Source organism: Tyto alba, unplaced genomic scaffold (assembly GCF_018691265.1).
Source record: "Tyto alba isolate M040663 unplaced genomic scaffold, T.alba_DEE_v4.0 Super-Scaffold_41, whole genome shotgun sequence".
NCBI lineage: Eukaryota > Metazoa > Chordata > Aves > Strigiformes > Tytonidae > Tyto > Tyto alba.
The window spans coordinates 16,325,731-16,352,579 of record NW_024881317.1 but is presented as its reverse complement, the minus strand read 5'-3'; the positions used below and the strand labels follow the sequence as shown (position 1 = coordinate 16,352,579).

The 26,849-nt window shown below is 39.3% G+C and overlaps 3 protein-coding genes across 7 annotated transcripts in view; 1 reads left to right on the top strand and 2 right to left on the bottom strand.

Annotated features, from left to right (window-relative positions):
- The window catches only part of MYO1E (myosin IE), a 96,275-nt gene extending 88,367 nt beyond the window's left edge, over positions 1 to 7,908 (top strand). For both annotated transcript variants that reach the window (XM_042803779.1, XM_042803780.1), the window contains exons 26-28: positions 691 to 883; positions 6,122 to 6,291; positions 6,801 to 7,908. In XM_042803779.1, coding sequence (XP_042659713.1) covers positions 691 to 883; positions 6,122 to 6,291; positions 6,801 to 6,877 — 440 coding nt within the window. In that variant the 3' untranslated portion in view covers positions 6,878 to 7,908. The remainder of the gene's footprint in view (positions 1 to 690; positions 884 to 6,121; positions 6,292 to 6,800) is intronic.
- A 1,609-nt stretch (positions 7,909 to 9,517) lies between these two features.
- CCNB2 (cyclin B2) lies at positions 9,518 to 14,763 on the bottom strand. The gene is made up of 9 exons (XM_032990131.2): positions 14,633 to 14,763; positions 13,435 to 13,566; positions 13,229 to 13,354; positions 12,658 to 12,828; positions 12,426 to 12,584; positions 11,868 to 12,104; positions 10,897 to 11,037; positions 10,213 to 10,323; positions 9,518 to 9,791 (listed from the first exon to the last, which is right to left on the bottom strand). The coding sequence occupies exons 1-9, from the start codon at positions 14,660 to 14,662 to the stop codon at positions 9,690 to 9,692; spliced, it is 1,209 nt and encodes a 402-aa protein (XP_032846022.1). The 5' UTR covers positions 14,663 to 14,763; the 3' UTR covers positions 9,518 to 9,689.
- A 2,112-nt stretch (positions 14,764 to 16,875) lies between these two features.
- RNF111 (ring finger protein 111) overlaps positions 16,876 to 26,849 on the bottom strand; it is a 57,397-nt gene continuing 47,423 nt past the window's right edge. For all 4 annotated transcript variants that reach the window (XM_042803752.1, XM_042803751.1, XM_032990247.2 and 1 more), the window contains exons 11-14: positions 21,189 to 21,281; positions 20,143 to 20,238; positions 19,169 to 19,296; positions 16,876 to 18,639 (exon numbers count right to left, since the gene is read on the bottom strand). In XM_042803752.1, coding sequence (XP_042659686.1) covers positions 18,522 to 18,639; positions 19,169 to 19,296; positions 20,143 to 20,238; positions 21,189 to 21,281 — 435 coding nt within the window. In that variant the 3' untranslated portion in view covers positions 16,876 to 18,521. The remainder of the gene's footprint in view (positions 18,640 to 19,168; positions 19,297 to 20,142; positions 20,239 to 21,188; positions 21,282 to 26,849) is intronic.

Genomic DNA, 26,849 nt, shown 5'->3' with positions numbered 1-26,849 from the left:
AATTCACTGGGGGTCTTAGGAATGTAAAGCATGCAGAATTGAGCTCCTTAGGCCCTGATCCTGAAAGTAGCTCAGACATGGGTGGGTTTGTTTTAAATTCAAGTTAGAGGCATAATTATTTAAAGGCATTTACCCTTGTCATCCCCTAGAAAATTCCAACTCCTTTCGAGCTATCAAAGTAGCAGCAAAAAAAAACCACACACCAAAACAAATAAAAACCCACAAAAACAAAAAAAAAACCTTCCTTGATAGAATAGACAAATATTTGTAGCAACTTCAAAACAGTCTATCCAGTATTCAAGGAGTTGGACAGAATTTGAACTTTAAAAGAAAGAGACCCCCAGCAGTTCTAGATAGCTTTAGACCAACCCTCATCCGGATAAAATTTTATGCAGTGTTTTTAATAGAGGTGGGGTAGTTACATGCTACAGGTTGAATTTAACTGAGAGCTAATCTTCTTGCATGTTTGTAACATTGAAGGCACATCTCATACTTGAGCACAAGTCCGTGAAGACCTGAACTCAAAAGAGATCACCAGCAGACCTGAAACTGTGTATAAATCAAACTTTAAGATTTCAACATTATTTTATTTTCACGTTCCTTGACAGCTGGGCCATCAACCCAAGGATAAAGTTACCTTTATTGAGCTGTGGTTTGGACTGGCTGTGTTCACACTTTGTTTACTTCTAGGTCAGCAGCAGAATGGAGTAATAAATCTACCACTTCCCCATGCCCCAGGAAATCAGCGGGCCAATCAGAAAAACCTGTATACAAATATGACACGACCAACTTTACCACGGCAACTGTCAGGAGGATCAGGCAAGATTTCACAGCAACCAGAAAGCTTGGATTTCCTGAAAGTACCTGATCAAGGAGCAGCTGGGTAAGATTGTACATTAAATCTGAGAAAAAAATAAGTCCATTTTTGTAAACACCTTCACACACTCAAACTGTTCATGACTGATAAATTTTTATTGTGTGTCTAGGTGACCAGCTTGTGCTATTGAGCTGTACTCAAAAGTATCATCATCTTTCATAGCATTTCAAAACATATATTCCACCTTTAGGAATGAAAGTGAACCAGTTCTAGTTTAATATCTTAAATTTGCATGGTACCTTCTACTTAAGGACATTAAGACACTTGGCAAAGTTTAACTAGGCCTTCTTTTCCTTCTGGTTTACAGACCATAAACAGTAGATGTGATATTTTATGGCAACTGTCATGCCCAGAAATGCTGGCTAATAGTTATTTTGTTTCAGCTTTGAATCACAGCTCATATACCAGGCATGTACTTCTTTTAGCAGGAAGGCTTTGCAGCATGATATTCAAGATCACTTCAGCATCATTTGGACTTCTAAGTTGCAGCCTTCCAGAATAAGTTACTATGACAATCCTACAAGATTTGGGGGTGGGCAGGTCTTAATGGTATAACTAGGTATTTCCCAATAGCCAAGAGTCAAAAGCATCAAAACAATCACCAGAAATAGCAGAAAGGCAGAACCAAGAAATCGGGGGCTTAGTTGAAGGAAGCAGAACAAGTTGTTCTCAGCTCTGAAACCATGTGCTCCAGATCCAGAAGCAGGCAAAACCTCTGAATTGTGGAAGTCATGAAGACAGTAGTCTTCTGTCAGCTATTTATGGGACCTTAATGCTCCAGAATGCAAGAGGAAACAAGAGGAAATTCAGACTTTCCCTGCTATATCTGTAGGTTCTTAGTAAATTACAGTTCAATGTTCCCCTCAGCTTCTCTTCCTCCAAATGCCCTCTTTTTTTCCCTCCCTTTTAACATTGTTACCCCCCTCTGTAGTGAGATAGGCTCCGTCAGGCAGCAGTTAGCTTTGTGTTGCACCAGTGCCCTGACTGACTCATTGCGGAGTCTGAGCCTCCACTTCTCACAACAGCTAGAGCACTATATCCCCTGAAGGTGTTGTAAAGTTTGAAGTAAAACCAGAGATGCTGATGTAGTAAGAATTTTGCCTAAGGAAGTGCCCAAGGATTTCAAAATCTCCCACAATCCCATTCTAATACTGCATTCTTTCACCCTTACCATACATTGTCCACTGTAGCAATGCAGCAGTGGCATGCCAAATGCAAGGAGCTCTGTAGTTGCTCACTAACACTTAATCAGACATAATATTTTTACTCTGAGCTGTCAGTTGTGACCCAAGCTCCCAGGCCTGACAGCAAATAATTTTGCCAAATATAGAAGAGCCTGCACTTGGGGTAGCTTGGGAGAAATCAAGATTAAGTCAAACTTTCACCAAGTTTCCACCTGACCTTCTACAGCCTTTTAATGTATTTGCCCTCAGCCCTGGAATATTCTGAGGGATTAGATGGAACAGCTTGGCCCCCTTCTCCAGTGATCCACATGAAATGGGGGTTCTTAGAGGCAGCACAAAAATAATTATTTTTAACCATATTAAGAACAACTTTTTGTACCAACAGACCCTTCTCAGCTGTCAGGCAGTAGACAAGCTCCTTAGCAGATGTGCTGCACTACATTCTCCTGCTGGCCATTCTGTTGTGTGTGTGATCCTAGTGGCTACAATACTGATTTACCATATTACTTACAATGTTTTTTCTAGTAAGCATTAGAGACCTCACACAAAACAAATAAATAATAAGTAAGCATACACAGATTGCTAGATTTTTCCATATCAATCTGCACAGGGTTCCTAAGTAGGGGCTTTCCTGTTCCTAAACATAAAGAGTAGAGGTAGGCATCCCTGCAGCAAAACTAGGCACAGTACTAAGGACAGTCATTTTTCCCAGGTGTTAGCCACAAGATATCGTAAGCATATGTAGACCATTTTTCTGTTCAAGATTGGTCTTCAAATAAGAAAGAAATCAGAAAAAGTGGCCACTGCTACTTATTTTAACAATTTCAAAACTGGCAGCGCATAGATTCAAACACATTCCAATTTTGTAAGCTAATAAATTCCATGCCTTTAAGTGGTGAAATTTTTTCATTGCATGGCAACTTATTCTGTTAAAGCTGTTTTGCTAATATTAGACTTCTACTTTGTCTTGAGACTACGGTTCATGTAACAATACGAACACGTACGCCCTAGAATAAAGCCATTGTTGTTTCTGTCAGCCAGCTGTGACTGACACATGCATTACTGTAAAATGTAGCAGCCACCGAGTACATAATGAGATAGGAATTACCATGTTAGATTAAAAAGATCACTTGCCTCATACCACAGTTCCTAATGCTAAGGGTACACAGCACGAACCCCATCTGCTTCAGGCCTACAAGTTTACAAGGATGATTAGCACATATTATTAAAGCTTATATTACTTAGTTAACATTTTAAATGGTAATTATAGTCAATGTATTCCAGGGGAAGAAAAAAAACCAAACAACAAAACATTGTATTAGAATGACATATTCACTGTCTGCCCCAGTTTTTACTGATAACTGTGTATGCTTGAGTGGTAGAGGAAAAACCCCAAACTACCACAGCAGTAAATGCAACCAGAACAAGTAGGGAATAGTCATCCATTGCTCCCTTCTGGATGGGTTTTGTGGAAGTCAAGCTTCTCTAGGGGAAGCCGCAAGTAAAACAAAAGAGAGCTTAGTAACATAGCTTAAGATTCTGAGGAAAAAGGTAGGAGGGAAAAGCATGTTGGGGAGTGAGGATTGTTTTGTTGTTTTGGTTTTGTTGTGGTTTGTTTTGTTCCTTTCAAAGCAAGCCACAGCTGTTGGCAGCATGCAGTAGCAATAGGGATGCTACTGTGTAAGGTAAGGGAACACCTAGAAAAGGGCCTGGCAAAGTAATTCCTAAGACCTTGACATTCTAATATGTGAAGTGCTGCCTGTCTAATACACCCCACAAGTTCATTGAATCTCATTTCATAAAGTGTAAAATAGTATTTTGGTCAGAAATGGTAGAAAGTGCCCACTCACAGGATAATTTAAGGTGGACAGTGAAACAAGATGGTAGAAATTTGTTTTTACATCTGTGTGACTTCAGGAAGCGGTGGCCTGCTCTAGAAATTGGAGTATTTTGACACGGTGCATTCAGTGCTTTAATGCTAGCAATTCCGTATGCTGAGCACAAGGTCAAAAGACTAATTTGTAATCGCGTTCATAGAGCAGTTACTGTCTCTACCGGTGCTGACCGTTCCCGAGGCGCACTCCAGTAACGCTTCCAGGTCTCCCCCGGAGCGGGAGGGGCAGGCGGAGTTCCCGCCCTGCGAGCTGCTCTCTGGGCACGGCTCGAGCGCCGCTGCCGCGGGGCGGGAAACACCAGAGCTCACGAACCGCCGGGCCCCGCCCCGCCCCGCGCGGGGACGGCTCGCGGGCGTGGCGCGCGCGCCCCCTGCTGGCCACGCGGGGACCCGGCCGCGCGCTCAGGCCCGCGGGTTCCCCATCCCGCCCGCTGGCGGGGGCGGGATGGGCGGGGGGGCGCCTCCTCGCGTGCACCCGGGTTTCTGCAGGGAAGCCTGAGCACAAGCGCGTGCGCTAAGCATCGCTAGGCGCACCACCGTAAGCCAGGCTTTAGCTTGCCCCATACCAAGGCCTAGCCCTCCCCTACTGCCAGCAAAACCAGTTGGGTTCCTTTTCCATCACCCGACTGCTCCCTGCCTGCATGCGGTTGTCACCCTAGGCCAGCACAAATCTGGGGGACCCAGCTGGACTGAGCAGCAACCTAGCCAAAGTAGCAGATCATTTTCCAACTGAATTACTTCCCCAAGCCAGTCTAAAACAGGCTGCCTCAGAGAGGAGTGTCAAGTTTGTCCAGTACATTCACCACTATGAAACACAAGCAGCCTAGAGGAGTTTTACTGCAGCAACAGACCACAGGAACTACTCGTACAAAAGTGACATTAGCAAGGCTGTCTTCCTGAGCTCCTTTAGTAATATTGTTTCATTTTAGTACATTAATATAATCCAGCAGCGGGTTTCCAGTAAGTTTTTCAGTGACCTCTTCTTCAAAAGGGAAAGCATTAGTGTTCTCTGTACACAAGGAATGAGCTAGAAGAGCTGCAAATTTAGTATTTCAAAACCACAGATGTTATTATATTATTTTTAGCAAAGCTGATAAAAAATATACACTGATACCAGCACAGCTTTAATTTCTAGCTATCTCTAACAAGCTAATACACACCCAAGTTTTAAAATACTATCCTCTCACCAGCAAAATATCTAAGGTCTTCTACTATAGTTGCAGAAAAGCTGAGCTACCTTTCTAAGACTTGCTCTGAATTCTTCTATTTCCATACCTCGGGTCTAGGTTTCTTCCAGTAGATAAATTTAGAACTGAAATGCTGTTAACCCGTACTTCAGAGCTCATTTTCTGGTGCAGCTCACTATAAAAACTAGACAGAGACATACTGACAAAAATTAAATCTAGGACTTAGCAACCATAAGCCTTTTCTGCAAGACCCGTCTAATGTTAACGTGGCATTACATGACCATGATCACAGTTCAGTGTCCTCCACATCACTGCAACATTTTTAGTCATTCAACACATTTATTTTTTATTTATTTTAAACTGACATATTGCATCTAATACCTGTTCTCTCTTCCAGCCTTTATTAGCTGATGAGCTGGCAAAATGCCTTTCTTCCCTCTTTCCCCTTCCTAATCTTTGGAGTGGTCACAGCTGTGACAAAGAGTTTGTGCAGCAGCTCCCCTGCTGCTTCAGAGTTGACTATAACAGAACAAGTCCATAGACGGCCCTGGAATCTGAGGCAACTTAAAAGAGATGCAGTCTCTCTTACAGCTTAGTCACAAGAATGGTAAAGTAGCAGCCTGTGAGCTAGAACTTTGTTTTTAATACTGGAAACTAAATCCCTGGTGAAGTTGGGGCACGGGGAGAGACAGACTAAGCTGTGTAGATGCCAAGATATGCATGAACTGCATGTGCACATTTATTTACATTGCAGCCCGAGCACTAAAATGTCTTCTATGCATTTGAGCTGCTGCTTGGAAGTACCTATTCATCCATTTCAGCAGGAAAGAAATGGCAACTCTGTCCCTTTCAGAGGGAAGTCTTACATTGGCATTTTTAATTGTTGGGGCATTTAAGAGAATCCCTTTTCCATTGTTCTGTGATAAAGAATCGACCCCTCTGTCCTAATGAAGTAAGTTAACATTTTTTCTCCCATTAGTGTTCGCAGGCAGACAACAAACCGGCCCCCACCAGCTGGAGGAAGGCCTAAACCACAGCCAAAACCTAAGCCTCAGGTACCGCAGTGCAGGGCGCTGTATGCATATGATGCTCAGGACACAGACGAACTTAGCTTTAACGCCAACGATGTGATTGATATCATTAAAGAAGGTATGTAGAGATAAAAAGGTTTTGTTACTTAAATACTAATCTTTAAGGTACACTGTCATAGTCTTTCAAGACATCACTTTTTGAGCTACCCCAGTTATCTTCCCTCATTTAGGCTTGCAGATCTCTGATAGCTCAGGGAGCAGAGAAGTCTCTACACCCACACCAATCAGTTCTGTTCACTTAAAAGCATGTCAGAGACAGATGAATGACATGTTACTTAGTGCTGCAGATCTGAAAATTTGAGGGTAATTCTATCACAGGCTTTAGCTGAAAATTAGCCTAAACCACAGCTATAGCACAAGAAACAAGAAGTGATAAAGCAGTTCCAACGCTTTGGGTCTCCAAAGCAACCTCCCAAGTGTGGCCAAAAGATTAACAAGCTCAGGTTCTCCATTTCTCATCAGTCCTTCACAAGACGACTCTCATTGTGTGGAACAGCTTTGGAAATCTGCCTCAAAGTATATAAAAAAGTTTACAGAACCTCACTACTTACCTTTGCTCTATCATAGATCCCTCTGGATGGTGGACAGGAAGACTACGAGGGAAACAAGGTCTGTTTCCCAACAATTATGTCACCAAGATATAAAAAAACTGTCACACAAAAATTGACATGAAGTTACCAGTGGTTGAAGATGATCTCCCTTGCCTTCAGGATACAGTTCTGCTGAGATCTGCCAGTCTCAGCTGTATTTTCATTTCAGCAGTAAAGTTGTATATGAGCAGGAAAGTTACCCACAGCATAGACTTTGATCTTTTGTCTCGGAAGCATACAGCAATGGACATACTGACCAATTATTTATTGTATTTAAAACCTGTTTTTTAACACCTAATAAGTGAAGAATGCTCAAACCTACCATCTTCCCAAAACAGAAAGGTGCTTGGCAGTCTGGGACGAGGGACTTGGAAAGGGTGTATTTGTTAAGTGCCTTCAGCTGAGTATTGGTAACCTTTGTAATTACCTACTGAAGATAATGTTAAGTGCACATTTCCTCCAGTGCAGATCATGCTGGGGAACATGTTAAATATGCTGCTACACATCAAAAAGATTTAGGCTCATTTGGGATATTACCATCTAAAAAACCTACTGTGATGGTATATTTAAGTAATTCTGTACAGAGTTGTAAAGAAACTGGTTTGTATTTGCTGATGTGTTCAGGGATTCCAGCAGGCACTATGAGAAGTTAAAACAGAAAACCACATAGTACTGTATGCTAAACAATGTTGCCTTCTTCAAGATTTATATTATAATATGGCTGGCCCATGTTGGATTTATGTTTAATGCTGTACCTGTTATATGAAGTGTCTTTATGCAGAGCTGTACATTTATAGAAACAGATCATATACTGTATATAAAAATTGAGTATGATAGAAACTTGTATGAATGTATAATGTAGTATTCCACTGTTCTTATTCATAAAGTAGTTCTACTAGAATTTTTATGCCAGGTACTTGCAGATATGCACTACTCCTTTTAAATGGCAAAAGCAAAAAGTGTTATTGCTTAAGTCTGATTGCCTCCCACACCACAGTGGCTGTTGCTTGCCATATGGTTTATCAGCATTCATGCTTTGCCTTCTGAACCTCCATAAAATAAAAGACAAGCAGCAGTTAGCCAAACACATCTGTTCTCTGTGCAGTTTGATTTCAGTTACATATACAAAGAGATCTCTTCACAGTGTCTGCTGGATTCTACTGCACTGATTTCTACAGAAAATCCCCTTCCTTTTCCCCAAATCATTTTCACTATGCCCAGCTGAAGTGCTGTGCATTATATTTTTTCTTGTTAAAAGCAGTTAAAAACCTGTGGATGTTAGTATTAAGAAGCTGCATAAGCTTAAGATACAGCTAAACATCTGGAATCCCTTTGCCTCCTTAACCATTGCCTAGGTATAATTTAGACACACTAAACTCCACCTCCACTAAGAGATGACTGACTGTAGAAGCTGTTTCTGCAAGCTAGAAACTAAGGCCTCAGTCCAGGAGGGAATCATACCACACAAGAAATAACGCACATTATTCAGAAGACCATGTGCAGCAACTAGTAGGCTTCCTTAGCTTATCCTATGGGATATAAATGTCTCCTGAAGATAAAAAAACAGTAGCAACATCCATCCCACAGGGAGCACTGAGGTCTAGGCCATTTTTGCAATACTGATTTCTTGGCTTCTACTTCAGAGCCAGCACACTCAACAAAGGAGATACTGGGAGAAGGGAGGTAATGAGTTCAGTATAATTTAAATAGATACCTAAGGGTCCACAACGTAACATTACTTATATAGGACTAGATTAACAAATAGGCTTAAAATGAAGTATTGAGGCAAAAAAGTTGCATTACTTACATGCTTGTATTCCTTGCGCATACGTATAGGTACTGATGTTTATTAGAAACAAAGGAAAGGAAAATGTGACGATAGAGAAGAATCTACTTGGGGTGGGTTTGACTGTATTCTCCCAGGTATAGAGGTTTACTGGTTTGGCAGGGGAGGGGGTGGGTGGGTGGGTGAGTGAACAGGCAATGAAAAGAGGGGTGGGGGAGGGTTTGTGTCAAAGAAATGAAGAAGGTTCTAAGAGCTGAGCTGGTTCAAAAGGTCTCATCCCTACAGTTCCACACCTGCACCCCTGCACACAGTGGTCAGTACTACAGTAGACTTAGAACTTTACTACCTTAGCTCCCTTTGATTAGGTACACAAAAGACGGAGAGCACTTATGTTCACCTAAACACAAAGATTTACAAGGCTATTATCTCGCACTCAGCCTACTACTTTCCCCAAACTTGAAGGCAACAGACTACAAAAAAAGAAGTCGCTATATACCTCTTTGGGACAAGGCATCAAAATAAAGTACATATTTAGTATCCTTTAAGGTACACCAAGAATAGATGAACTGTCTGCCTACTCTTTCTCACCTTAACAGTGAAAACAAGAAGTTACTAAATATAACCGAACTATAAGGCTTGGAGATTCTCACTGGAAACCACCACTACATCTAACTGCAAGTTGTATCAATCACCTATTTACTCACCCGTCCTGCTTCAACAATAGATTGCAGACATGCCTAGGTAGTGCCCTGAAGATTCACAGTCATTTTTTTGTTTTGTTGGGTTTTTTGTTGTTGTTGTTGTTTTTTTTTGGGGGGGGGGTTGTTTGTTTTGTTGGGTTTTTTTTTTGGTTGGTTGTTTTTTTTGTTTTGGGGTTTTTTTGTTGTTGTTTAAAGAGAGGAGCTTTATTTCTAGGTAGAAAGTTGTATTACAAACCAAGTTTAAAATTTCACCTTCTAAGTGAGTCTGAAATGTCTGTGGTAAGGCTGGAACACTTCTGTACAAGGAGCAGTAGTTTTGCCTCAATGGACAAATACGAACAAAGTGCATACACCGTCAGGACTTGGCTGCTTAGGGTTATCATAGGAGTGATGAAGCCAGGTCCTTGATTATCTCGCTGTTCAGTTGAGGGATTGTGCTGATTGCCAGTAGTTTGTTACTTGCATACTTGTTCTTTATAGCCTGCAGAGAGAGAGGAACAGCATTACAAGATATTCACGCTTACAGTATTTATGCTCAGGCAGATAATTTTGTGTCAATTAGTCTGACTGCTTGGAAAACAAGCAAACAAACAAGGTTAGAAGGAAACCGGGTTGCGAAGTAGCATGAGAGCTAGACCAGCTTGTGAAGTAGCAATAGCACACTCTGTCTAGAAAGTTTTGAAGGTGTTATTAATGCAACGTCCTCTCACATTCTTATCAGAATAATATATGCTTCAAGTTAACATATACAACGTTGACCAAAGAAGTCACAGTATGCAGCAAAGGTATTTCTAAAACTTTAAAAAGATTTAATTAGTTATACTTACATACAGTTATATTAGTTACATATTACTAATAATATTAATATTACATATCAGTTATATTTAATTAGTTATACTTACAGTGTATTTTGGTAACTTTTCATTTACTTTGACCACATTCTTGGCCATATGTTTCATAACCATCGTAAGACTGTCTTCTGTATAGCCAGTGTAGTATTGCTGCTTTGTGCCCTGCAGCATAACGGTAAGAAGTTTATTTATTTTTCAAGGCACAGTAACTTCAGGCAGCAAATGCCCTAAGCTTCATGCACTAGCTTGTGTGCTAGGAGCTCTAGTACTGTCAGTTTAAGCAACGCATCCACTGGGTGACTTCTGGTGTGCAGTACAAGGCTGGACACATCAGTGCCAAGAACCACATTTCTACAGTGCACAGAAGATAAAAGAAGCAACCCTTGCAAGAGTAACCACTAGTTGAATTACAATTCACTACTCATGGCCCATGACTTCGTTATTCTACATGTATTGCAAAAATTATTAAAATCTACCTTTATTTACAGTGTGGCCTTCTGTAACTCAATACCCTCACAAGAGAAAATTCTTTTCATACTAGTGTTCATGTAAAAAAAATAGTTTTCAGTGGTATATTCTTTTTTCTACCTGAAACTACACATCAGGCTGTCCAACTGTCACTTGATCACCAGCATTATTATCAACATAAATGCACTTTTCTGAAGAGGTTGTTTCAATGGTTCAATTCAATCAACTGAAGGAACTCCTAACAATGGGTTTGATTAAAATACTTACCCATTTGTTATGTCCCAGAATCTTTTGGGACAAGTATAACGCAGCAGCTGCAATCTCTGAAGGACGATGGTGAACCATGTCGTAGTCTATCAGTGTCAGCTCCATTAGGTATTTTGCTAGTGTATGTTGCTTAGCATCAGCCTACCAGATTGAGAATGTTAATCTGCAAAGTTTTACTTCACCTCATCATAATAACTCAGGATTGTTTACTATAGTAATTAATCAATTGACAGAACAGTCAGCAAAATCAAGGTCAAGGGACCATACTCTCTAACAGGCACTCATCTCAAAATCACGACCAGAGTTTAAACCAGCCTAGCCTAGTAGGCATTTGCAATTTATACAAAGTTAAGTGAGGGATTTTAACAGCCCAACTAGGGATACAAGTGCTCCCTCTGTAAGGGACAGGGACTATGACTATGTCCTAAGGGGCAGGGGGAGGTGTAAAATGACTTAAGGAGATCCTTATTAAAGGAGTCAGTTACTTAGTGGTCTGCTGAGGCAACTGCAGCCCACTTCAAGCGTGGGCAGTTCATCCCAGTGTAAGTACTGAGGTGGGAAAAAAGGGTCACGTCAAAGAGAAAGCTCATCTTCTGATTCTTAAATAATACGATAGTAGTGTGCAAGAATTATTAATAACTTCAACACTGCTTCCCTTTTACTAAGGAATACCCTGATCACCATGCAAAGGGATTACTCTAAAAGCAAGGGTTCTGCTCTATGTATATTTAGTTCACTCTAACAGTAGAATTACTGCTTCTAAGGCTGATCACAGGCACCAGTCAACACAGACATGAACTGCTGCAGTGATGTTGTCATGTTACTCCACATGGTGGAGTTAAATAGCTGACTATTTCTTGATTCAGCATGTAAGCGGAAAGCAAGTAAAATCACATGATCTTATACCAGAAGCAATTCTGATAGACTTAATGCATATAGGAAAGCTCTAGATAATGAAGACAAGTACCCACCTCCCCAGCTTTTGATGCTCTTCTTAAGAAGTGAATTGGAAGAGGTCGCCCCAGATCAAAGTTTAACTCTTTAAGAATTATAATCTCCATTTCTCTAACTTCACCACTGGTATAGGCATTGTCAGTAATGTAAACAAAGTCTGCTACATCAGGAGAGAACATCTCTTCGTATTTTGAAGCTATAAGAAGTGCTGTTACACCCACCAGCTGAAGCCTCTTACGAGGTACTGGATGACTCTGCAATATAAGAATTTAAAAAACAGGCCCCAAAATGTCAAGCTCTGGACAAACAGATTATAATTTATCCATGTAAGAACCAGTGTAACATTCTTATAATGTAAATGAGATTTTCCACTTTGAGTCAGAAGTGTCCCTATAACATGCTCAAAAAGGACTGCAGCCCCAGAGTTAAGATATTACATTATACAGGGCTCTTGAACAAAGAGCTAATTTTGTAGGTTCTTAAAGATAGGATGAATCCTAAACCCCTTCAAAAGCATAGTCATTATTGAACAAGTCTCCTGATCCAAACATGAGTTGAAAAAGTATCTTTCTTACTTGCAAGAAGCGATCCATAACTGCAACACACATATACAGTGTTTCCTGCAAAAGCTGGAATCTTGAGTGGACCTGGACAAGCCAGTCAACTAAAATTGCACGCATACGCCCATTGATCGTCTTCCCATCAAGGTAATGCGGGCGGACCGACTGCTGCAGCTGTTGGAGAGAAAGCTCTGTGAGCAGCAAGATTAACACTATGCTGCAGAAGCACAGACACAGTATGTCATACCTCCAGCTCTCTCAGATACAGATAGATATCTTTTACGTAGTCACTACATAGCTGGGGATTCCCCCCATCTTCAGCATCAATGTCTTCTACATTGTTGAGCAACACATCAGAGAAGGCTTGGCACAAATCTTCCTCTTGCATAGATACATCCATAGGGACAGGAGACAGAATCTAAGGAAAAAATTGTAGTGCTTACATATCTATGGTTTAAGCTGCAATGTTCCTTTGTTCCCATGTTTTTCCAGTTACTAATATGATTTCTTAAGATACAAGTGGAAACTGAGCTTGCATTCTAGTGCAGCAAACTTTCACCAAGATGCCGTATAGACAGTAATCAAAAGACCTTCCAGTAATTGCCAACTAAAGCAGAAACTGAATCCAGTACTTAACAGCTGGTTCTGCCATTTTAATGTTAGCCTTTAAGGACAACATGCGTTAAACCAAAGTCTCAGTACAGAGGCTTTGCTTTTTCAGCAAGGAAATAAGATAAATCTACAGATAAATTACTCTGAAGTTAGAGCTTGAAGTTGCAAATCAAATTAAGAATCAGAACAGTATAATTACTTCCTACCTTTAGAACACCTGTTTCTTTAAATGCTTGATTCACAGCAGCTGGAGGTTTAGGCAGTACAGTTACATTTGTCATCTTACTAGGTCCTTTTGTAGGCTTTACGGATGCTTTGGAGCATTCTGTTCTCTGTAGTGAAAAGAATTACAATTAGTACAGAGCTATTAATACACCTTTTCTTTATTGATAGACTTCAAATGTTCCTTTACCTTTGCTATATGTGTTCCTCTTGTTGCAACTTTATTTCCTATTTCTTCCAAAGCAGCCCTTTTGCCAGCAGTAAGGTGAGTTTTGGCTTTACTTTTAAGTTCAGGCACAGCATTCTCCACTCTTCTAGTGACCTAAAACAATAAAATTGCAGCTTAAGAGTCAAATATTTTATTTAATCTTTGGACAGTTAGTGCCATTATACCCTTACGACCACTGTATCAATGTACCTCTGTGCATGCTACCCATTACTCAACCTGGTTTTATTTCCTAACCGTTTACACATGCTCAGAGGAAGAAAACTCTTCTGTAGAGATTTCCGAGAGTACTTACTGTAGGCTCTGAAGATGTTGCAAGATTAGAGTAATGCACCCTATCTCATTCTTCCTCACTGACAACTTTTTTTAACGATCGTGTGCTTGCCTGCTACTTCTCTATTTATTGTACTTACACACTTCGTAACTATAGCAGTATTCCCATTAAGTTGAACACAATTTCTTTGTTACATACATACCATGCAAATTATAAAGTTTGTTATGCATACAAAAATAAACATCCTTTGTTATGCACAGCAAAGAAACCACCACCTTACAAGAGTTCTTCGTCAAGTTTAGTTTAAACCATTAGACAGTCACCACAGAAAAGAGGTTCTGGTATTCCCTTCTTGCACCTACCCATTAAGTAGCTTTAGTTTTTTTCCTTCCTCCCACAAACCCTCTCCTCACTTAAAGAGGGGGAGGAGCAGGCGGCCAAGGCCAGGTGAAGCCCGCCGGGGGGACGCGGGCAGCACGCCCCACCCCACCCTTACCCCTCCCTCAAAGCTCAGCCTGGCTTCAGCCTCCCACCCCCCCACCCTGTGCAAAAGCACCGAGCGGCTCCCGGCCAAGTAAGACGCAGCGAGCCCCCCCACCCCCCCTCCCCGCCTTCTCCGTAGGGCAGAGCCCCCTCCAGCTCGACCGCGCCGCGGCCGCAGCGCAGCAGTCTTAAGAGAAGCCTGTGGGCAGCTCGCTCGCCCCCCCACTCTTCGACCCCTCCCTTCGCCTCCTCGACCCCCCTGGTCCGCTCCCCCACCTCCCTCTGCTCGCCTGCTCCCCCTCCCCTCGCCCCCCTAGCCCGCTCCCCCGCCTGCTCGCCCTCCTCCCTTCGCCCCTTCCGCCGGGCCGGTGCCCGTCCCGCACCCGCGGCGCAGGTAGTACTCACAGCAGCGCGGCGCGGCACCGGCAGCGCCATGGCCTCGGAGGTATAGGGAGTCCGCAGCTCCTGTCCGCAGCACCGCTCCCCTCACAGCAGCCCCACGCTCCACGGCCGAACCAGCGACTGTTGCCTCGCGCCGCCGCGGCTCCATTTAAAGTCCCGGCCGCTCTCCTATTGGGCAGCTTCGTACGATGCACATGCTCGATTGGCTCACCTTCGCAGGCCCCTCCTAAACAGGAAACGTTTTGAAGAACTTCCGCCCCGGCAGCGCCGGGGGGTAGTGGGGGCGCATGCGGTGGGGGCCCCTCGCCTCGTGTTGTAGGCGAACACAAGGTCACAAAACAAGAGCTTTTACCTTGAAAAGTTCAGACACACAGGCGTGCCGTCCATCGCGAAAAACACCTGATAGCGAAGGGAAAAACACTCGCTGGCGGGAAGTGGGGCGGCGAGAAGCCGCACTGCAACCGCTGCGACGCGCCCCGTGGCTGAGGGGCGGCTGGCCGGGCCCACCCCAGCCTGAGGAGCAGCTGGGGAGTCCGCACTGTGGGAAAGCAGGCCACACACATGCACCTTCGCAGCTTTTCTTATAAATTTCACGTGTGGCTTGAGGAAGCCATGTCGGTCCCCTAGCAATAAGCTCCTAACAGTTAATAACTAGTCCTGAGATTCAGGAACTTCAACTCTACAGTAGTTGCCTAAACTGACAGAAAAGTCTAATTACAAGTATTCTACAAATCTACTAAAATCAGCATTTATGTTTACTCACATATGCAAAAGTTAATATTTTTATATGCTTCATAAGAATTCTGGAAAACTGCCCTTAAGTTCTAGATAGTTCTGTTCAACATAGTTAACTGTGGCTAAATATTGATCCTTCACTGAATTTTTCCTTAGGTGCTTGGAAGTATGTAGGCACTTCTAATTCTTACTTGCAAGAATACATGTATGCAAAAGACTTTCTACAGCTCAAGACTTGCAAAGGCAAAACATGGCAAAAGAAGAAAAAAACAAACTTGCGTAAGAAACAGATTTTGAATGATACCAGTCTAACATTTTATTTATTGCATACAAAAGGATTTCTTTTGACAATGGAATTTTATATGAAAAGTAATTTGATGCATACTGTTGAGAATCTTATCTTCAAAGATGCTGCAGAAAACTTAAGGCAATGCATCTACGCATATAAAGCACAGTAAGTGGTGGAAGTTTTCAAAATCAAAAGCCTATTCTTTTTCCTTCCTTTAAGTTATGGTTAAGTCACAACTTTCTGGAATAGAAGTAGGCTGCAGCTTTATTAGCCCCTGCAATAGCATCAGAACACTGTGATTCCTGGCAAATACCTAAGTGTTCAACATCACATTACAATGTTATGCATACATTTAAAAGCAAGACAGTATCAGTAGCAGTTATAAAACAAGTCAATTCATGGAGCACTAAAATACTTCTAGTACCAGGCACACAAATCAGGTGCATAAAAGGTTTCCTAAACAAAAAAAAAAAAAAAAAAAAAAAATCCCCCCAAACCTGTGCTTCTTTGTCCTATAAGGAAGCCAAAATAGATTCTTCTATCACATACCCAGGGTCTCAACTATTTCAGAGGCCCCATTTTTTCAGTCCCATGTCTCTCAAGTACCTTCTTGGAAACTTCTAAAAGTGAGTATCACTATACTTCAAGCATCAGTGGTCAGTTAACTTCCCTCCTTTTCAACTGTCACTGAAGAACACAAAGTGTCTGTTCAGTCCTTCCAGTTACTTTTATTCATTATTACCAATGCAGCTTCAACTTCATACTCACTTTCAACTTCCTACAACCATAATGTTCAAGAAGCTTTAGTATAAAACCATGTCGGGTTTTGAAGCAGACAAATCGTGTGTTGCCTCTCTTCCATATCCCCCATTGTATAAGCACAAAGTGGTTGCAAGTTCAGTTTTAGCAATGCAATTAGGCTTGAAAATGTCCATTTATCACACATGCTGGAATAAAATTTCTCTCCACTTAAAGCCTCGGTGCCAGAAGTGCTAAATTTGTTGCCAGCAATAGACACTGCACTGACAAATGCTACTCCTAACAGATAAAAAAAAAAAAAAAAAAAAAGGGAAGCAGCTTTAACCAGACAAAAACAGGCATCAAATTAGATAAGGTAATATTTATAAATGGATCACTATTTTTAGTGTAAACATAACTTAATCTCCTAGGTTTACTGTAAACCATTTTACACTTAATCTGATTATAAAAGACAAAGACAAGAGAAACTGAAGGTATTTATTATTCAATCCACTTACAAAGCAGGTGGCTTAATGCAAGCTTATTGACATGTTCATATATGATCCCCGAGGAACATCTTTTCCAAAGTGACAGTAATACTGTCTCAATGTTTTTGCACATTTGCATTTTGCAATGCCGAGCACATTTAAATAAACTATAATCTATTATATGTGAAAGAATGTTGATGAGCAACTTGAATCCTGATGTGGATTAAAACCTCCTCCAAAGGCGAAATGTTAGTACATTATAACTTAATTCTATATACTATATTATGCAGCAAATCTTAACTATAGAAAATATTTTAATCAGTGATGGACTGTTGGTAATTTATAAAGAGGGAATCTATGATCAAGGCAAAAACTAGGTAACCACATCATTTGTGTCTCAGTTTCTACAGAAATTTACAGGCTTTCAATTTACTAATGAAAAATAAAACAAGAGACAAGTAGATTTAGCTAACTGTTAACTTTAAAACTAATAAAAATCCCAAGACAAGCCTGGAATCCTTAGATGTTCTATGAATGCATGTCTATCTGCCAAAAAAAAACAACAACAACAACAAAAAAAAAAAAACCACAACCAAACCACCAAAAAAACAGAAAACAAAAACCCTGCAGCTCTAAGTCCTTATTGAATGGTTTTATATTAAAATAAAAAACAAAAAACAAACCAAACCCCCCCCCAATGTGCGTAGATACTTCAACTTAAATTAGCAGAGACCAAACAGATTCTAAGCTCTTTTTCCATTTCCCTAATAATTCTTTCAATCTGCAAGTATCTACAATCCAGCTAACTGAAATCAACATTTAGTGTTCACTAGAGCTGTTTCACAGCAGCAAATATTTAAGTTAGGGATTCAATTTAATTTCTAGACATAGGAAGAAAATGATAAATACAATCCAAACAGCAGTCTAAATGTTTAATATTGACATTCAATTATATCTGCATTGTGCTGAAACTTTAAAAACGAACACAAAAATCTGATCAGACAAGAACTCTGGTGATGAGTATGCTATATGTATCAGTCAAACTGAATATAGTTCATATTCTGTTCCCAGTATTAAGGATGTTATTTGACTCAGAACTGACATTGTAAATATACAGCAGCCGTTTTTTCCTAATTAAGGAATGTCTCAATACATAATATTATCCTTTTCTAGATGATCTTTATACATTTAAACTAAAATATATATGATCGATTAAATTAAGGAATCCGAGGTTAGTAATGAGTGAAATCATATTTTCAAAGCTCGATACTATGTAAAACAAACCAAAAAAAGAGACCACACAATTCTACTTACTAAAGCAGCTAATCTTGCCTGCAAGTTTGGGGTCACAAAGCCCATAATATGTGCAAACAAATGCAATACAAGGAACCATGCAAAAATACAGTAATGAATTAAAAGAAAACATGTAAAACCTAAAAAAAAGTTTTATAAATACACTGAAACTCAACTGTCTTCTACATAAACTGTAGGTCTAGCATTAGTTGTACCATATAGCAGAGCCAGCACTCTAGGTTCAATGCTTCCAAATCTGCGCAGGTAAGTCATGCCATCTTTGGTTGACTGCAGTACCAGGAAGGACAACAGGGAGCGAGAGGGAGGACAAGAGTTCTGGAAAGCAGTGTCAACTTTCACTAGGCAGTTGAGCCTCAATGTCCACTCTGCAGATGGGGCACTTCTTGTTAGTAATCAACCACTGATCTACACATACTTGGTGGAAAAGGTGCATACATGGAAGGCGCCTGTCATCAAAACAGAAAAACATTAGTGTTAATAAAGCATTTCCGTATCAACATACCCATTGGAAAATCAGTAATGTAGGTTTTGCTATTGAGGTGTCTATTCTTTTCGCATGCACGTGTTTTTCCAGGAGCTTCATTAGCCTTCCCAGTTGAACCTGCATTTTGTATAATTCCAAGAAGAAATGGATATGGGCAAGGAAGTCAAGCATCAGCTGGATCACGCTGATTTGAACATGTAAAACTGACAGTCCTGATTAATTCTGGGTATCAGCTTGGGCTCATGTTATAAGGCAGGGAATCAATTTATGGAAGACTGTCAGAAAATAGCCTATATTCTACCCAAAGACAATCCAGACCGAACAACATGCATTTTCAATTACTACTTGTTTTATTTATTGGTTTGATGACAGCTAGTCTTTAATTGTAACTGTTAACCTAGGGAGTATTGCAGAGTAATGTACCATATTCAAGTATGGGCTCAACGCCAGAACACTGACATTATATTATGATATTCAGTGGTACTATTTACCTGACATCTTCACCTTCCTCCAATATAGACAAACAGATGGTACACTTTTCTTCTGTGTCTTCTTCTGTTCCTTCCTCGCCATCTTGTTTGCAGTGCAGTTTCCTCTGTGAGAACCAATCAGTTGTTACCTTATTAGTAGAGATGACATTATTGACAAACTGAGTAAAATCTGTTTTTAATACATATTCAACACATACTTCTTTGAAAACATTTTGCAATATTTATTCAACTGTATTTGAACCAAAATGAATCAAGAACTAGCACTTTGATCAAAATCACAGGACATTTCAGCTTTATTTCACTATTGCAAATTACAGAAGTCTACTGGACTTCAAATATACTAATTTCATATTGTTGCAACCTGTCATTTGACTTGTCTATATATAGATATCTTAATTTCATTCATGAAGAGGCAAAAAAAAGAATCCTTTCAAACCTAGTATCTTAAGTCACTATTTATCAAGTGTGAAAGGACGCTATGTAAATGAGGATGGCATTCTATATTATGGTATAATAAACTCCAATTGAGAGACAACTGAAGTTGCCAAAATTCTGTACCAGATTCAGAACCTGTGTCCCAGTCTTCCTGCTGTGATCAGAGTAAAGGTTAAAATGATACATACCAAGCAGGTAATCATCATGAACAACTGATGGCAAAAATAAAGTCTTATTTTATCTGATGAGTTATCACTGATGTCTGTTGACAATTTAGCTATTACCAGTAGTTATTTCATTGCTCACAAGGCTATTCATAACCACTGGATAAGTTCTTAAATCATATCAAACCACTTTTGCTTATCACATTTCTTTGTGGAAGAAGTGCCACTGTAAACTTTGCTTACAATCCCTGAAATTGCGAGATACAGAAAACATGTACTCTTTAAAGCTGACATTTCTGAAGATTTAAGCTAAACAAACATTACTACATTTTCAAAGAAATATTACAGACAGGCCACAAATTGAGAAATCCTCACCTTTTTGTATTTATGTGGATATGTGCATCTTTCTATAGTTCCCTGTGTTGCTCCACGATTAACGTTACCTAATCGTTCCTCAAGGTGAATCAGCTCCTAAAACATGATCAAGGAATAAACAGTGTAAGAACTGTTACTTCAGCTACTTTGAGAAAATATTATTCTAACCCATTTGCAGCATGACAAACTCTCAATTCCCAACTTATTCAAATACAGGCAAAGTAAAGAATATGTTGTGTGGGAAAAGTGATGGGTTTCTGGTTTCTGTAGAAAAACCCACACAACCGCCTGGTATTTTAAGTTACAGGGAAACACTGTTTTACTACTAAAAAAAAAAATCAGAAATTGTTTGTCAGCTAGGAATGGTTATCAGTATGTTCACACGTACTTGTGTGTCTAATGAGGAAAATGCAATTAAAATGCACTATGTAAATATTGCTTTCTAACAGTCATTAAAGCTTAGAAGTTGCTTAAGTTGAAATACAATGACTGATTTATTTTTCTCCAGCAATGAGTTTATTAGAACCATGAGATGTCACTGAAGATTTTTTCAGTGGACTAGGTCATTAACTCTCTGCATCTGATACCTTTTATTTGTTCTTTTTTTTTTTTTTTTTTTTTTTTTTTTTTTTTTTTTTTTTATTCCCTTAGTTTCAGTTCCTGCACTACATAACAGACAGGACAGCACTGTTAAAGTTGCCAAGTTTCACCCTCACTAGGAGGATATCCTGGCACAGTTATTCAGACACCACTACCTTCTACCAACATATGTGAATACTACATCCTACTAACTGGGGTGGTGTGCAGAGCAAGATGCACTGTCAGTTAATAACCACCTAAGCCTACATTGTCCAAGGCACCTTTTACTGACTGACTTTTCAATATGCTTTTATCCCAGTTCACAATAGTGAGGTTATTCTATAAATAAAGAGTATTTTCTTTATGAATCTTTTATATCTATATATACAACTAGCTCTACCATACACCCTCCCCATATTCCCTCATGACACATTTTGATATATATCTAGTTTTATTCTATTACAAACCTCAAAATTGCCCCTGAAAGGGCCTCTGAATGATGTTCCATCCAATCCCGATGAAATGTAACGGATGTGAGGGTAGCCCGCCATGTCTGGTACCTATTCAAACAGCAGATGTTAAGTTAAACCTATTCAGAACAGTTTCAGTATTTTACTGTTCAGTTTGTAAAATTTAAGATCCTTTTGCTTTTATCGAATCACTTATTTATACTCCTCAGCTTAAGCATACAATTCCACTGACAGCATAACACAACGCCACTCTGAGCTCGCCAGAGCATAACCAGAAGCAAAACAAAAGTGAGACTAGATCCTCTATTATAGTCTCTCCACATCTGCATTACACATTGCTTGGTCTCACTTCCCAGGTCTCAAAATCTCACCCTGCTTTGTATAAAGCACCACAAATATCTACCTGGTTTTGTAAACAAAACACCTAAAAGCTACTCATGGAGTTACGAAAAGGACTTGCTATAGGTTCTCAAATACATGTTTTTGATACCAAAGAAGAAAGAAGACTAATACTCATTTTGGAAGAAACAGCCAATATCCTTATCTTACCCGAAACAACTGAACATCTTCAGACACACTTCAAATTTAGAGGCAGATTAAAAAGTAGCACTCCAAACTCACATCTAAGTCACAGGCAATTCTACATACACTCTCTATTCAAACATCTACTGACTTCCTTGCATATTAAGGGATACAAGAAGTGAACAAAATAGCAGTGTCCAGTGATATACCCTACAGGCACTTCAAGCACCAGCACTTTTCATACAGGAAAGCAGAAAGATAGTTAATATACCAATCACCACTTTCACAGCAGGGCTTCTGTGTTCCATTTTTACCCCCACAAGATGAGTGAATAATGATATTGGCTTCTTCTCAGAAGCATACCAGCAGCAATTTTAAACAAACAGGTGAAAAAAAAAAAAAAAAAAAAAGAAAACAAACAAAATGACCAGCAGATTTAGTTTACCTAATCATGTAGAGTGCACTGATATGAGGACTGTAAGCAGCAGTTCATTTGGAAATAATGTGACGCACTTAAGTACTACCTTCCTTTCTGTGCTATCAGCTGGTAACATCTCTGCTGCTGTATATGACAGTTCAAAATTCATCTCATGAGGCTGTCAACAAGTCAGACATACCATATATTATTAATGAAGCCACGTATTCCTGTGTGGCTTTTCTTATTTCCAGCAGACACTTCTAAGCTTAAGGCATATCAGGTGTAAAACTGAATTAATGTATTGTGAGAAAGCATAGGCCTAGGCAAAGTTACTCACATAACAGACCAATAAGCTACCTTTCTATATTTTTCAAATCCAGTTTGTTCACTAAAAGCTGACAGGGATAGAAAAGATTTCTCTGCCTTAATTTATTTTAAAGCAGTTTACATAGTGCTTGTTAAATAGTCACCGTGTAGTGCCAATGTAAGCCACAAATACAGCCACAATATTAGTATTAGATTTTTACAAACCAGAGTAACAGAAACTGAGATTTAACATTCAGAATACTTCAAGAATCCTAATACAAAGGGTGCCCCTCTTGTAAGCAGCATAAATATCTGTTGGTCCGGTACTAATTAGAGCCAGAGATGGGAAACAAGCAAGACAGGATGACTGCTGCAAACTCCAACAGTGTGTCTATTTAAAGATCTAAATTGATACACAATATGAAGAATGTATTTACAGAGATTATATATACTGATATTATTTCAATATGATTGCAAATACAGAATTTCGTATCACAAAATATGTATATTCATCCGTATCCCTAAACATTTCATGTAAGCAACATCTGTTGGTGTCACAGGTCTTACTGTTTGACAATATAAACCAGGGCTGTAACAAAGGAATTTGGGAGAGTGTGTTAAAAATATGTTAATTTGTAAAAACTACATTGTAAGAAATCTGTCTCAGATAATCGGTGATTACAGAAAATGCATTTGAAGAAATAAGTCACTCATTCACACTATGAACATATTTATTGTCCCAGTTTTCTACTAGGCATAGACCTGTTTGTCATCATATGGAAGTTTCCATTGCATGTTATTATACTGTGAATCGATTGACTCCACTCAGAGGAGAGGAAACTCCTGACAAAACCTAACCCAAAGTCTCAGGAGTCACTTTCACTGCTTGTTTTTTTTTTTTTGATTCATCAGGATTTGAAAACAATCTGTTGGAAAATAATGCATTGGATCCTGCAGCTACTGCATCATCACAGGAGTTGTAAAGTCACAGGTGTATTGCTGTAATGCAACAACTACAGTTCCAATTGCCTCAAAGGTCAGAGTTTACCAACTGCAGTGAGATGCACCTAGAGAGGTCTCCCTTTTGGAAGAAATTCTATGTAAGAAACCTACTAAATTTAATTTTCACAGTATAAAACCAACTAAGAGTCACTGAGAGTACATAAAATGAACTACTGAACTCAGACAGCAGAAGTACTGGGTGGGACAATACATTTTCATGTTATCACACGGGCCTTCATTTTATCCTGATGAGGAATAGCATAGCACCTCTGCAAAATTTTCTGAATGTATATTATGTACATGGTCTTTTATTAAATATTGTGAGAGTGCAGCTTACATTTCTGGCCAAGGAAAACACCGTATTTTGAAAAAACACCTCTGTAAGAAAAAAATATCTCTTTTACTCGTGCAGAATAAGCAGTCTGCTAACATAGCAGGATTTTAATTACATTTGTTACTACAAGCTAGAGGAAAGATGGGCATGAGAGAACTATCAATAATGCCCAACTAAGAGCAATCTAACTAAAATCCTTCTGACAGTTGCTATCAAGCTTCAAACAAAGAGAAGATTTCAGCTCTCTCGAAAAAAATAGAAGTGTGTTTTCAGTAAATTTTCATATTGAAAAGAAGAAAAGCTTAAAGCTAATGAAGAAAGTAAAGAGTTAAAGGTAATGCCAGTCTGCACTAAGTGGTTGTATATATTCTTTTGGATACAGCCAAATTATACTATATAATTTAAAGCAGTATCTTCTGGACCTGCAAATTACAGTACAAGCTTGCCAAGAATTGTTTGTTTCATGTAGAACAAGTATTATCTGTTTCTGCTTTTGCACTTTCTATCGACACTTCCCACTACCACAAAAATGTGCAGCAACTAAAAAATTCAAGACTAAGTCTGAAATGTTAACAACACAAAAATTCTTAAACAGTTTGAAACAGCTAACCAGCAGGAAAGATTTTCTTCCTTGCTACCCTCCTTTAAACACCTTCCATCTTTCCAGTATCTTTTTGCCTTTCAATTGCCACAGTCAATGAAGAAATTCTTCTATTGTAGGTACTACTTATCTTGTGCATCCCAACCTTTTATTCAATGGTTCACATTAAGTATGTCCCTCATACATATTAAAACAAATCCCAACAATAAACTTATCCAGTTAACTGCTTAGGTTCACACCAATACTCAACAAGAGGTAAAGCTGATCAATTAATATCTTAATAAGCCAAATTCAAACAAGGAAAAGTTGCAGTTTTCATAAGGACATATTGTGTGAAGGACAAAGTAATGCATGCTGCATAGCTAAAACCCAACTGTATCTGTGTCTGAGGGAAACATAAAATGAGCACACTTCAATAGCCTGTATTTTCCAAAAAAAATGAAGAACAGCAATTCCTGTTTATATTAAGAAAAAAAGTAGCAGCTGCATTACAAAAGTCCATTTGCTCATTTGAAAAATGCAGTTAGATTTCACGCAGCTAATCAGTGCTATTTCAAACCTAAAATTCACTTAAACTACTATTTCTACACTCAGTTACAGCCTTAAGCTAAGTGTTCAGATATTTTACAGGAAGTCTGTTGGCTTTTTTTTTTGTATGCAACAATTGCATCTCTTAGAGCTGTGATACCTGTATGACTACACTCTGATTGATATTATTCTGACCAGCACACATCTACCATAATGTACTGGGATCTACTGACCTATATCCCCAAATCCCTCCCAGTTTTTACTAAGTGTAAAGATGGCCTTAACCACTCTGAGTTATTCAACAGTTAAAGGAACAGAACAGTAAGGTTCTGAAATAGAAGAAAAGGGGGGGACAGGATATGAAAACTCATTGTATAACACCTGAGAGAGGTTAAGTTACTGTAAGTAACTTTTTTTTTTTTTAAATGACAATCCAGAGATCTCCCTCTGACTGGCAAGCTGCAGTCTAGATTCACAGATAAATTAAGAAGTCTTTTTGAAGTTTGCATCAACGCTATAGAGATTTATTATACCACTGCTTGCAAACTGTAAAATCCAGCTAATTCCCCACCCTGAAATTCACAGTCAAGATGACACTATTCAGAAAGGCAGAAGAAGCTGGAGTCAAGAGACTGGAACAGCATATCCCAAGAACTTCTTTGGTTAACAGGTAGATGAAACAATGAGAGGCATATAGATAGCCGCTGTTATTTAAGATACATTTTATAAAACAAAATAAAAACCCGCAAAAAAAAAAAAAAAACCTAAACAAAACAAACAAACCCACCCATCATGAAATCCCACTACTATGCATACTATGATCTGAAAATTGTATCGATGACAGCTTCGAGTGCTCTAAAAATAACAAGCTGAATAGCATATTCCATCAGTGGCAGGTTTGTTGCTAAAGTCTTAAACAGTCAAAATCCCAGACTAGTTGTAGTTAGTTATTCACCTAAACAAGAGCATATCCAATTAATAAAAATAACCCTTTAACAGTGAAGATTTAAAATATAAAGGATTGATTTTTTTTTGAACTGTCCTAGTAAGAAACTCCTATTCAGAGCAAGTTCCTATTTCACAGCTGAACTAAACTACAGTTTCTAAATGTCTGCAGACTTTTGAAACTTTAGAGCAAATAACGTATTATTCTCCATTTTTCTAATCCCTTCTTATTTTTGATGCCTGAAAAATGTTAGAAATATTATCATCTTTACATTTACAAAAAATAACCAATTTTACAGCTAAACATAGCATTCTGGTCATTCAGGTAAATGGATAACGTGGAAAACATGAGACACAGGAGAGCCAACAGTACAGAGAAGGGGACCATGTCAGGGTGTCCTCTGGCCAAATTTGGAAACAACATCTGGAGATTTCTTTTTGAACTTTTCCCTTTCTAGATTTCACTACAAACTAGGATACATTTTCTTTCCTGAAGCAACAGAAGAAAAGGAATTCTGCTTGGATATTACAGCTGTAAGTATGGTTTGGCTAGTCAAAATTATGGCTGGTATACAGTTCATTATAAAAAGACATGTTGATTTTAACACCCATCTCAGCTTATTAATTTATGGAAATTCCCATCTTGTCCACCCAGATGTGATAACTGGTGCTGGGCAGTCAAAATACCTTTCATCAACGGTGCCAAAAGAGAAGCCAAAGTCACTCAGAGTAAACAGAAATTGATACAGCATCTAACAACAAGTACTGGCATCAAAACAGAGGAACAGATACTGCCTGTCTCCTGTGTCTTTCTCGTCTGATGTTTCATTAGTTATGCCATGCATTGATTTTCAGTTGATTATTCCTAAAAATGTTGTTCCAGTTTGCAAAGTGGGTATTTCCCAGAGTGGAATAGATCTTTCTTCAGCACATACTCAGCATTAAAGCAGTAATGATGGGAACCCAAACTACTGTAAGCCAGGGTCATGCTTAAAGTAATTG